The sequence below is a fragment of the Microchirus variegatus genome (genome assembly GCF_963457635.1).
Source record: "Microchirus variegatus genome assembly, chromosome: 22".
Lineage (NCBI taxonomy): Eukaryota > Metazoa > Chordata > Actinopteri > Pleuronectiformes > Soleidae > Microchirus > Microchirus variegatus.
The window spans coordinates 20,243,690-20,256,251 of record NC_139823.1 but is presented as its reverse complement, the minus strand read 5'-3'; the positions used below and the strand labels follow the sequence as shown (position 1 = coordinate 20,256,251).

Sequence of the window (12,562 nt, the reverse complement as noted above, 5' to 3'; positions counted from 1 at the left end):
AACATGTCCAACACTGGTATGTCCACATGTCCAATAACATGTCCAACACTAGTATGTCCACATGTCCAATAACGTGTCCAACACTAGTATGTCAACATGTCCAATAACATGTCCAACACTAGTATGTCCACATGTCAAATAACGTGTCCAACACTAGTATGTCCACATGTCCAACACTAGTATGTCCACATGTCCAACACTAGTATGTCCACATGTCCAGACGTGTCCCCAGCTTACCTGTCAGCGTTAGCTAACATGTCCTCTTGTCTCTCGGAGCAGCTGGTAGTGGAAGGACCGCCTGGACGTCGGGAGAACAGCGCCCTCCTGTGGTCGGCAACGTCATCCTCCACGATAAGCTGGAGCTGTGGAAGTCGTCCAGCGGCTCCGTCCACTATCACCACGGTAACGCTGTGAGGATTTAAAGGGACGGTCCTTGAGTTGTGTCCTCATGTGTCTGTCTGTGTGTCCTCATGTGTGTGTGTGTCCTCGTGTGTGTGTGTCCTCATGTGTCTGTGTGTCCTCATGTGTCTGTGTGTCCTCATGTGTCCTCATGTGTGTGTGTGTGTCCTCAGGTCTTCAGGCGGGTGAGAACACCCTGAACGTCCTCTGCGCCCTCAGAGTCGCCCGGACTCTCGTCTGCGGAGGCTTCGTGGACGTGTCTCATGAAGACGCTCGAGCTGCCGTCCTCTCAGACTACGTCCACTTCTTGACCACGCCCCACAGCCACAGAGACACATACGCAGAGTCTGTCCACAGATCATTCTTCTCTGATTGGCAGCTCAGCAGACCAACCTCACCCTGTCAGGTAAATCAAACGCACCTCACATCACAGCTGTGTCAAAGTCCTGCTTCATCCTCTCTGTCCTCTCTGTCCTCTGTGTCCTCTGTCCTCTGTGTCCTCTGTGTCCTCTGTCCTCTGTGTCCTGCAGGTTTTGACGTTTGCAGAGAAACGTTCCAGACTGAAGACGAGCTCGTCGTCTACTGACAGTCAGTTGGACGCCATCGGTTGTCTTCCCATGAGCCTCCCCTTCATCCTGCTGTCAGCCTCAGCCAATCAGGAGCAGGCGGTGAGTTTGTCTTTCAGAGACGCCGCTCACATGTCCTCAAGGTTTTTGACTGGTCTGTCCTCCGTCTTCTGTCTTCCGTCCTCTGTCCTCTGTCTTCCGTCCTCAGGTCAGAGCAGCGGTGGAGTTTGTGAAGTTGACTCATCCTCACCCCAGAGTCCCTGAGTCCGTGTCCATCTACAGCCGAGCGCTGCACGCCGTCCTAGGGGGCGCTAGTGTGCGCGATCAGGCCGAAGACGCTCTGAGGACACTGGACGTCTGGGACGTCTGTCAGAGCTACAGCCGCAAGGCTGCCAGGTACCACAACCTTTCACAATAAAAGTCTGAGAAACTTAAACTGACAGAGTTTAGCAGCTTCCTGCAGACATTTCACAATAAGAGTCTGTTTCCTGTGTGTGGTAGACTTCCTGTTTCCTCTGAGGACAGACTGAAGGTGCATCAGAGCGCCGTCAACCACCTGGGTCTGGCCTGCTACACCAGAGGTCAGAGCTTTTATTTTGTCGTGAAGCAGCAGGAATATGGAGTGCTTTTATTGTGAAAGTGTGCGCTGTGTGATTGACAGGTGCGCTGTGCAGCCTCTTCTATCTCGCTCACCAGTTCCACGACGACGTCGCAGCGGGAATCCTCGCCAACGCCAACTGTGGAGGTTCGTCTCTTCTTAAACGCTAACGTTTCACCTCACGCGGCTGTGTTTCATCGCGCTCGTCGCCCCCTGCAGGTGAGAACTGTAACCGCGGCGCGGCACTGGGAGCTCTGCTGGGAGCGGGCGGGGCCTACACCGGGGACGCCGTCCCTCAGCGGTGGAAGGACGAGCTGAGGGACGCTCGGGACGCCGTCCCCGACATCCTGAAGAAGATGAAGTGAGGAGAGGCCACGCCCCCTGGAGGAGAGGGGCGGAGCTTCACCTCCATGTTTACAAACAGAAGAAAGTTTACATTTAAGTGTGTGTGTGTGGGCGTGTCCTAACTGACATGGGGGCGTGTCCTAACTGACACACGAATCGTAAACTCCTCCTCATGGGTCTGTTTTTTTTTTGTTCTTTTTATTTTATTGTGAAAGTCTCACCTGTGTGATTGACAGGTGCAGCCTGATCTACCTCACACACCAGAACCATCACTAACTAGTTCACGATCACTAACTAGTTCACCATCACTAACTAATAAACATAAACTCACTCTCACAGATTTATGGGATGTTTTGTTGTGATTCAGGACGTTGACCTGTAGAGGGCAGCGTTGAGCCTCTCCTCTGTGGAGGACACAGCGCCCCCTGTGGGCGGATTCTGACTTTAAAAAGATTAAAGAAGTACAAAGAAAGGTCAAACGTCTGCCGTCTTTCACTGTGTCTCTGTCTCTGGGACAAACCTGTCTCTGATTGGTCCGTGGAGGGGATTGACCTCACATAGGCCCCGCCCACTTCCAACCAAAAAGTGACGTCTCCTGTGGTAAACATCCAGAGAGAGAGAGAGTGGACACGCTGGAGGACATCTGCTGGACTTTGACCTTTGAACCCTTCAGAACAAACATGGCGTCTGTCAGTGGACGGACGCGGCGTCTCTTTATCGCACTGATCCTCATCGCCTCTCTCCCAGCATGCACTGCGCTTCCTGAAGGTCAGTCCTCCATGTCGTCGTCTTCTTCTTCTACTCATTCAGACCGGTGTCTGTCCTCATGTCCTCATGTCCGTCTGTGTGAGACAGAATGTCCTCAGCATCCATGTGCTAGCATGCTAAAGCTCAACATCTGTTATGCACTGTCTTAGCCTTAGCACGACTGTTAGCGCGGTTCAGGCCCCGCCTCCTGCAGACGGTGCCACTGTCGTTGCCTAGCAACAGAGCTGACTGTTAGCTAATGTCAAAACACAGCTATGAATCCTGGGAAAAGAGGCGGGGCTTGAACTGAGCTGCAGCTTTTTCCAGCAAACACATTTAAAAATAAATAAATAAAGTGAAAATGTGACGACTTTTGTGACCGTTACTCATGTGCTCCCTCTAGTGGCCGTTTGTCTGGTGTGGTTAGTTTAGTTAGTAGTATATTAGTTAGTTTTAAAAACACAGTTCAGTTTCAGTTAGTTAATAAAAATGTTTGTTAATTTTAGTTTGAGTTATTTGGACCAATGAACCGTGACACGCCTGAAGGAGGCGGAGCTTGAACTGAGCTCGATACATTTGACAAAACAAAGACTTTTTTGCTGGAGGAACAACGCGATAATGAGACGACGGCTCTTGTGCTCCCTCTAGTGGCCGTAGAAGCAGGAGTGTTTGTGAGCAGACCTGAGGCTAGCGTCTTCCTGCAGCGCAGTCGTCGAGCTAACTTCCTGTTTGAGGAACTGAAGCAAGGAAATCTGGAGCGAGAATGTTTGGAAGAGAGATGTTCGTACGAGGAAGCAAAAGAGATTCTGACTCTGCCTCAACAGCTGGTCAGTCAATGTCCTCGTCCACGTCCTCGTCCACGTCCTCGTCTTCGTCCTCATCTTTGTCCTCCAGTGTTTAAAGCAGCTGTAGTTTGTGTTGTTGACTTGTTTCTCTGTGGTTTCAGGAGACGTTCTGGAGAACATACACAGGTACGACCTCTGACCTCTGACCTCAACCTCTGACCACGACCTCTGACCCATGACCTCAACCTCTGACCACGACCTCTGACCTCGACCTCTGACCTCTGACCTGTACTTCCTGTGTGCAGCGGTGGATCACTGCCTGTCGTCTCCCTGTAAGAACGGAGCGACCTGCACTCGACACATCGACACCTACGTCTGCAAGTGTCCTCCTCGTTTCCACGGTTACAACTGTGACAAAGGTGAGGAGCGGTGAGGAGCGGTGAGGTCAGAGGTCAGAGGTCAGAGGTTAAAGCCTCTCCTCCTGTGTTTCAGTGCGATCTTCACCCAAAGGCTGTCGCTATAGAAACGGAGGCTGTGAGCACTTCTGCACAGATGTTCCTGATCTGACCTGTTTCTGTGCTCAAGGACACAAACTGGACCAGGACAACAGCAGCTGTGTCCCTGAAGGTCAGGAGGTCACAAGGTCACGAGGTCACGAGTCCTCATCCTTCGTCTGAGGACACTAACGTCATCATGTGTCTTCTCTGTTTGTCCACAAGGGGTCGCCTGTGGGAAACCACAGCTGCACTTTGCCCCGAGGGTCGTGAACGGGAAGATCTGCCCCAAAGGTCACTGTCCGTGGCAGGTAGGTCCTAATGCCCTCGGTTTACCTTCACCATGACTGTGGTTCTGAAGCTGCTGTGATGTTTGCTGATGTTCAGGCTCTGCTGACGGAGAAGAACATCTACACCTGTGGAGCCATCGTTCTCTCAGAACACTGGGTTCTAACTGCAGCTCACTGTGTGTGGAGGAAACCTGCAGCTGTGTTCCACGTCATCGTCGGTAACACTGTTAGCATTGAGCTAGCTTCATGCTATAGCTACATCACGTAATTACGTATTTATCTACGTCACGTGATCGCGTTTTTACGTCACGTCTCAGTGTTAAAAGTGTAAAGTTATAAACTCACTCTCTCACACCAAAGTCCAGATGATCCTCTGCTCCATCTCTGAGTCTCGATGTCAAATTCTTGTCAAACTCTTTTAGAATCTTTCACTGAGACTAAACTCAGTGACACAAAGTGACCACAGGAGGCAGCAGAGGACCAGCAGAGTGAGCAGGTTTACACTCTGACTTCTTCTTCTTCTTCTGTGGTGAAGGTGAACATGACCGTGAGGAGGAGGAGAAGACGGAGCAGCGCCGCCGTGTGGTCAAAGTCCTGGTCCACCCCGGTTATAACCGGTCCAGCTCTGACAGTGACCTGGCTCTGATGAAGCTCCATCGCCCGGTGAAGCTCGGTCTTCACGTGGTCCCCGTTTGTCTTCCCGCCGTCAACAGCAGCTTCGTGCGGACGCTGGCGAGCGTCCGTCACTCCACGGTGTCGGGCTGGGGTCGCCTGGCCCAGTTCGGGCCTCCGGCTCGGTTCCTGCAGCGTCTGGTTCTGCCCAGGGTTCCTCTGCAGGAGTGTCGCCTCCACACCGGCCTGAACATCAGCAGGAACATGCTGTGTGCCGGCTACAGGACGGGTCACCAGGACGCCTGCGAGGGCGACAGCGGCGGACCGTTGGTGACCCGCTACAGGAAGACCTGGTTCCTGACGGGCGTGGTCAGCTGGGGCAAAGGCTGCGCTAACCACAACATGTACGGCGTCTACACCAAAGTCAGCAACTACCTGGACTGGATCGCAGACCACATGACTGCAGGCTGATCGTGGTCTTTGTAAACCACTCACTCTGCTGCACCAAAGTCCACAGAGAGAACCAGCGCTGCCTCCTGTGGACACTTTGTGTCAATGCATTAAATTAGAACAAAAAACAAGTGAGTGACGGATGTGAGTGGTTTACAAAGTGACAGCAGGGGGCGCTCACACAGTCTGACACTGTCCCTTTAATCTGTTTAAACATTTAAAAAAAATAAAAGTTTGACAAGGTTTGAGTTTGTGTGTGTGTGTGTGTGTGTGTGTGTGTGTGTGTGTGTGTGTGTGTGTGTGTGTGTGTGTGTGTGTGTGAGTGTGTGTGTGTGGGGTGTGTCTATTGTGAGTGTGTCTGTGTGTGTGTGTGTGTGTGTGTATGTGTGTGTGTGTGTGTATGTGTGAGTGTGTGTGTGTGTGTGTGTGTTCTTGTACTTGCAGCATACTGAGGACCAGTGAGGGTTTTTAACCAACAAAGTGAGGTCATTTTTACGGAGTGAGGACATTTTGGTTGGTCCTCACTTTGTTTTCATTGAAATCACTTCCTTAGGTTGATATAACATGTTATACTCAATTTGTCAAAAAAAAAAAAAAAATCACATTTTTGACGACATAGTATAGTATGAAGTTTTTGTAAAATTTTGGACTAAAAATAAAAACTTAAAATTTTCCAGCCCTTTTTGCTCTGGGGCTCCACCTGCAGACATTTTATGGTACTGCAACCAATAGTTCTATATAGATGATAGATTCTATATATAGATTCATGAAGTAGATATTTGTAATTGTGTTGATTTATAAAGTGGAAATGCTGGTCCTCACTTTGTCAGCAAGTACAAGAGTGTGTGTGTGTGTGTGTGTGTGTGTGTGTGTGTGTGTGTGTGTGTGTGTGTGTGTGTGTGTGTTTAAGAGTTTGACCTCTGCTCTGGACTCATTGATGAGAGACAGCAGCAGCAGCTCGTCACACTCTCAGAGGACAAAGACAGAGTGTGGACATAAAGACATAAAGACATAAAGACAGACATGTGTCTCAGACTTGTCTTCACCTCCTTCCTCCTCTTCTTCTTCCTCCTTCACGTCTGTCAGCCGGCGTCAGGTAAGCAAACGCTAACACAACAGCTACCGTTTTATCCGCTACTGCTACTAGCATTGACATGCTAACATGACCATGCTTGCCATCTGTTAGCATAGGTGTTAGCATAGGTGTTAGCACTCCAAACTCCAAGTTATTGATCTTGTGAGGACATGATCGTCTCTCCAGTCTTTGTGGATTCAGAGCTAGCTAACCACGTCCTCGTCCGGACTCGTCGCTATAACTCTGGGTTTCTTGAGGAGCTGCAGATGGGCGACCTGAAGAGGGAGTGTGTGGAGGAGAGATGTTCGTACGAAGAGGCTCGCGAAGTCTTCGAACACACCGAGTCCACGGTCCGAGCTAACACAGCTAACACGCTAATCTGTTCACGTTAACGTTTGTCACTGAGAATCACGTGTTTTTCTTTGTCCTTCAGGACGAGTTCTGGAAGACGTACAACGGTAAGACGCAAATTTCTTTACACGCTACGAACTTATGCTAATTGCTAAGTGCTAATCAACGCCCTGGTGGTTTCCGTGTTTGTCGTGAACGTTTTTCTTCTTTAGTTCCGAACAGTTGTGCGTCTCAGCCGTGTCTGAACGGCGCCACCTGCTCCTCCCAGGATTCTTCGTATGCTTGTTTCTGTTTACCGCAATTCAGCGGCGTCACCTGTGAGCTAGGTGAGCTAATCACGCAAAACAAAACTAAAGCTTTATAGAATAACATATGTTAGCAAAGGCAGTTAATGAACTTACCCGGAGAAGTTCCTGCAGTGACCTGAAGGGGGCGTTTGCTTGTGTGAACAGACGCGCTCGCCGTCGCCACCACCTGTCTGCTGGAGAACGGAGGCTGTGAACATTTCTGCGATGAAGACGACGGAGGTCAAAGGTTAAACTGCTCGTGTGCAGACGGCTACTTCCTGGGTCCTGATGGGCGGAGCTGTGAGGCACAAGGTCACAGTTAAAACTATCATCACGGAATAATCTGATAATCCTAATCCCATGATTTTGACTGTTATATATACATATATATATATATATATATATATATATATATATATATATATATATATATATATATATATATGTATATATATATATATATATATATATATATATATATATATATATATATGTATATATATATATATATACTGTAAATATAACAGTTTAAAGATCAGCGTCCTGAGTTTAGAACGATACAAAAGTTACAGTGTGTGTTATGTGTTGTGTTATGTGTTGTGCTGTTGTGTGTGTTGTGTTGTGTGTTGAGTTGTGTTGTGTTGTGCTGTTTTGTGTGTTGTGTTGTGTTTTTGTGTTGTGTGTGTGTTTTTTGTGTTGTGTGTTGTTGTGATATGTGTGTTGTGTTGTGTGTGTGTTTGTTGTGTTGTATATTGTGTTGTATGTTGTGTTGTGTTGTATGTTGTGTTGTATATTGTGTTGTGTTGTATGTTGTGTTGTATGTTGTGTTGTGTTGTATGTTGTGTTGTGTTGTATATTGTGTTGTGTTGTATATTGTGTTGTATGTTGTGTTGTGTTGTATGTTGTGTTGTGTTGTATATTGTGTTGTATGTTGTGTTGTGTTGTATGTTGTGTTGTGTTGTATATTGTGTTGTGTTGTATGTTGTGTTGTGTTGTGTGTTGTATTGTGTTGTGTTGTGAGTTGTGTGTTGTGTTGTGTTGTGTTATTGTGTTGTGTTGTGTTGTGTTCAGGGTCCCTGGTGTGCGGCTCAGTTCCCGTCCTTCACTCTAAAAATCAGAAGCTTGATCCTCGAGCTCGTATCGTAGGAGGATCAGAGTGTCCTAAAGGTGAATGTCCTTGGCAGGTACGAGGGTAACCACGGTAACCACAGTAACCACAGTAACCACAGTGCATTATGGGATGTTAGAGGAGCTCAGCAGAGGTCAAAGGTCAAAGGTCAAAGGTGTGTGTTTCAGGTTCTGTTGGTGAACAAAGGTAAAGGGTTCTGTGGTGGAGTCATCTTCAGACCTTCATGGATCCTCACGGCCTCTCACTGCATGGAGGACATGGAGCCTCAGTTCCTCAAGGTGGTGGCAGGTATGAGCTTCTGCTGCGACGCCCCCTGGTGGTCACTGTAGATGAGTGACCGGGACTGTATGTTGGTGCTGGTTCTCTCAGGTGAACACGACATCGAGACGGACGAGGGAACGGAGCAGTTGGTCCAGGTCGCTCAGATCATCGTACACGAGGATTACGTCAAACCCACGGCCGATAACGACATCGCACTCCTGCGCTTGGCCACGCCCATCGTCTACACGCCGTACGCCGTCCCCGTCTGTCTGCCCACGCGGGCGTTAGCCGAGCGCGAGCTGTGGGCGGTCAACCTTCACACGGTGAGCGGCTGGGGGCGGAGGGCGGAGCACGGGCCGACCTCCGCCGTCCTGCGGCGCCTGACGGTGCCGAGGATCCGTACGCAGCAGTGTGTGGAGCAGAGCGGCGTGGTCCTCACCGACAACATGTTCTGTGCCGGATACATCGAGGGTCTACAGGACTCCTGTAAAGGCGACAGCGGCGGACCGTTGGTCACCCTCTACAGGAACACCACCTTCCTCCTGGGCATCGTCAGCTGGGGCAAAGGCTGCGCTCGCCCGGGAAACTACGGCATCTACACCCGGGTGTCAAACTACCTGGACTGGATCTACAACAAAACGGCCACGGAGTCTTCACTGCACAACCTGACCACCTGAGAAAGTCTGACTTACTAAAACCCTGAGAAAGTCTGACTTACTAAAACCCTGAGAAAGTCTGACTTATTAAACTGAGAAACTCTGACTTACTAAAACCTTAGAAAGTCTGACTTAAACCTGAGAAAGTCTGACTAACTTAAACCTGAGAAAGTCTGACTTACTAAAACCCTGAGAAAGTCTGACTTACTTAAACTGGAGAAAGTCTGACTTATTAAACTGAGAAAGTCTGACTTACTAAAACCTTAGAAAGTCTGACTTAAACCTGAGAAAGTCTGACTAACTTAAACCTGAGAAAGTCTGACTTACTTAAACTGGAGAAAGTCTGACTTACTAAAACCATAGAAAGTCTGACTTACTTAAACCTGAGAAAGTCAGACTTACTTAAACCCTGGTAAAGTCTGACTTACTTAAACCTGAGAAAGTTCAACTTACTAAAACAAGGAAAAAGTCTGACTTACTAAAACCTAAGAAAGCCTGACTTACTAAAACCTTAGAAAGTCTGACTTACTAAAACCTGAGAAAGTCGGACTTACTAAAACCTGAGAAAGTCTGACTTACTAAAACCTGAGAAAGTCGGACTTTTAAAACTAAAACCTGACTTTAAAAAACCCAAACTGACGACTATAATAAAGTTATTGTCATCTTCATTAAATGATTGGTCACTGTTTTTGCAATCGTGTGTGTGTGTGTGTGTGTGTGTCATGGGTAAACTCGACCTTTGACCTCTGAAGATAAACTCTCTCTATAAAGTGATTTCATTGGTTCAAACCTTAGTTTTTAAGTGTTATCTGAGGTCATGTGACGTGAGCGCCCCCTGCTGCTGACTTCACTTCATATAAATGAATAAAAATGGTCTTTGTACATGAATTCTGATGGAAGAGCGAGAATCGTGATGTATTTACTGACCCTTTTTGGGGCTCAGTGGGCGTGGTCTCTCCTCAGAGGGGCGTGGTCTCTCCTCAGAGGGTCAGGTGATCAGTGGGTGTGGTCTCTCCTCAGAGGGGCGTGGTCTCTCCTCAGAGGGTCAGGTGATCAGTGGGCGTGGTCTCTCCTCAGAGGGGCGTGGTCTTGACTCAGGTTTAAAGCCTGTCGGTGCTGGTTTTGGTGAATCATTGCGTCGTCATGTTGCTGCGGAGCTGCTGCATCGTCCTGACTCTGCTGCTGCTTATTACTGAAGCTGCTGCTGCTGCTGCTGATGCTGATGCTGATGATGCTGAAGCTGCTGATGCAGGTGATGCAGGTGATGCAGGTGAGACACACTCCGTCACCATAGCAACCAAATGTGTCCCCCTTCACACGAGTGACCTGTCCGGTGTGGTCGTCAGTGGTGGTCAGAGGTCAGAGGTCAGAGGTTAAAGCCTCTCCTCCTGTGTTTCAGTGCGATCTTCACCCAAAGGCTGTCGCTATAGAAACGGAGGCTGTGAGCACTTCTGCACAGATGTTCCTGATCTGACCTGTTTCTGTGCTCAAGGACACAAACTGGACCAGGACAACAGCAGCTGTGTCCCTGAAGGTCAGGAGGTCACAAGGTCACGAGTCCTCATCCTTCGTCTGAGGACACTAACGTCATCATGTGTCTTCTCTGTTTGTCCACAAGGGGTCGCCTGTGGGAAACCACAGCTGCACTTTGCCCCGAGGGTCGTGAACGGGAAGATCTGCCCCAAAGGTCACTGTCCGTGGCAGGTAGGTCCTAATGCCCTCGGTTTACCTTCACCATGACTGTGATGTTCTGAAGCTGCTGTGATGTTTGCTGATGTTCAGGCTCTGCTGACGGAGAAGAACATCTACACCTGTGGAGCCATCGTTCTCTCAGAACACTGGGTTCTAACTGCAGCTCACTGTGTGTGGAGGAAACCTGCAGCTGTGTTCCACGTCATCGTCGGTAACGCTGTTAGCATTGAGCTAGCTTCATGCTATAGCTACATCACGTGATTACGTATTTATCTACGTCTTTATCTACGTAACGTGATCACGTAGGTCCTAAAGTAAAGTTATAAACTCACTCTCTCACACCAAAGTCCAGATTATCCTCTGCTCCATTTCTGAGTCTCGATGTCAGATTCTTGTCAAACTCTTTTAAAATTTTTCACTGAGACTACACTCAGTGACACAAAGTGACCACAGGAGGCAGCAGAGGACCAGCAGAGTGAGCAGGTTTACACTCTGACTTCTTCTTCTTCTTCTGTGGTGAAGGTGAACACGACCGTGAGGAGGAGGAGGAGACGGAGCAGCGCCGCCGTGTGGTCAAAGTCCTGGTCCACCCCGGTTATAACCGGTCCAGCTCTGACAGTGACCTGGCTCTGATGAAGCTCCATCGCCCGGTGAAGCTCGGTCTTCACGTGGTCCCCGTTTGTCTTCCCGCCGTCAACAGCAGCTTCGTGCGGACCCTGGCGAGCGTCCGTCACTCCACGGTGTCGGGCTGGGGTCGCCTGGCCCAGTTCGGGCCTCCGGCTCGGTTCCTGCAGCGTCTGGTTCTGCCCAGGGTTCCTCTGCAGGAGTGTCGCCTCCACACCGGCCTGAACATCAGCAGGAACATGCTGTGTGCCGGCTACAGGACGGGTCACCAGGGCGCCTGCCAGGGCGATGGTGGCGGACCGTTGGTGACCCGCTACAGGAACACCACCTTCCTCCTGGGCATCGTCAGCTGGGGCAAAGGCTGCGCTCACCCGGGAACCTACGGCATCTACACCCGGGTGTCAAACTACCTGGACTGGATCTACAACAAAATGGCCACGGAGTCTTCACTGCACAACCTGACCACCTGAGAAAATCTGACTTACTTAAACCTGAGAAAGTCTGACTTACTTAAACCTGAGAAAGTCTGACTTACTAAAACCTGAGAAAGTCGGACTTACTTAAACCTGAGAAAGTCTGACTTACTAAAACCTGATAAAGTCTGACTTACTTAAACCTGATAAAGTCTGACTTACTAAAACCTGATAAAGTCTGACTTACTTAAACCTGAGAAAGTCTGACTTACTAAAACCTGATAAAGTCTGACTTACCAAACCCTGATAAAGTCTGACTAACTTAAACCTGAGAAAGTCTGACTTACTAAAACCTGAGAAAATCTGACTTACTAAAACCCTGATAAAGTCTGACTTACTAAAACCTGAGAAAGTCTGACTTACTAAAACTCTGAGAAAGTCTGACTTACTAAAACCCTAATAAAGTCTGACTTACTAAAACCTGAGAAAATCTGACTTACTAAAACCCGATAAAGTCTGACTAACTTAAACCTTAGAAAGTCTGACTTACTAAAACAAGGAAAAAGTCTGACTTACTAAAACCCTGATAAAGTCTGACTTACTAAAACCTAAGAAAATCCGACTTACTAAAACCTGAGAGTGTCTGACTTACTAAAACCCTGATAAAGTCTGACTTACTAAAACCTAAGAAAGTCTGACTTACTAAAACCTAAGAAAGTCTGACTTACTAAAACCTAAGAAAGTCTGACTTACTAAAACCCTGATAAAGTCTGACTTACTAAAACCTG

General features: G+C 48.5%; 2 protein-coding genes across 2 annotated transcripts; both read left to right on the top strand.

Annotated features, from left to right (window-relative positions):
• Positions 1-2,588: 2,588 nt before the first annotated feature.
• On the top strand, positions 2,589-9,066 carry LOC310943236 (uncharacterized protein; the record flags this gene model as incomplete). Its single annotated transcript, XM_083908762.1, has 15 exons — positions 2,589-2,676; positions 3,319-3,482; positions 3,602-3,626; positions 3,746-3,859; positions 3,933-4,067; positions 4,160-4,245; positions 4,322-4,442; positions 4,760-5,302; positions 6,548-6,711; positions 6,795-6,819; positions 6,925-7,038; positions 7,165-7,311; positions 8,071-8,183; positions 8,296-8,416; positions 8,498-9,066. 15 exons carry the CDS (start codon positions 2,589-2,591, stop codon positions 9,064-9,066), a joined length of 2,529 nt encoding a protein of 842 aa, XP_083764888.1.
• A 1,210-nt stretch (positions 9,067-10,276) lies between these two features.
• Positions 10,277-11,831, top strand: f7l (coagulation factor VII, like; the record flags this gene model as incomplete). Its single annotated transcript, XM_083908761.1, has 6 exons — positions 10,277-10,315; positions 10,392-10,410; positions 10,538-10,579; positions 10,664-10,749; positions 10,828-10,948; positions 11,260-11,831. The coding sequence occupies 6 exons, from the start codon at positions 10,277-10,279 to the stop codon at positions 11,829-11,831; spliced, it is 879 nt and encodes a 292-aa protein (XP_083764887.1).
• Positions 11,832-12,562: the final 731 nt, after the last annotated feature.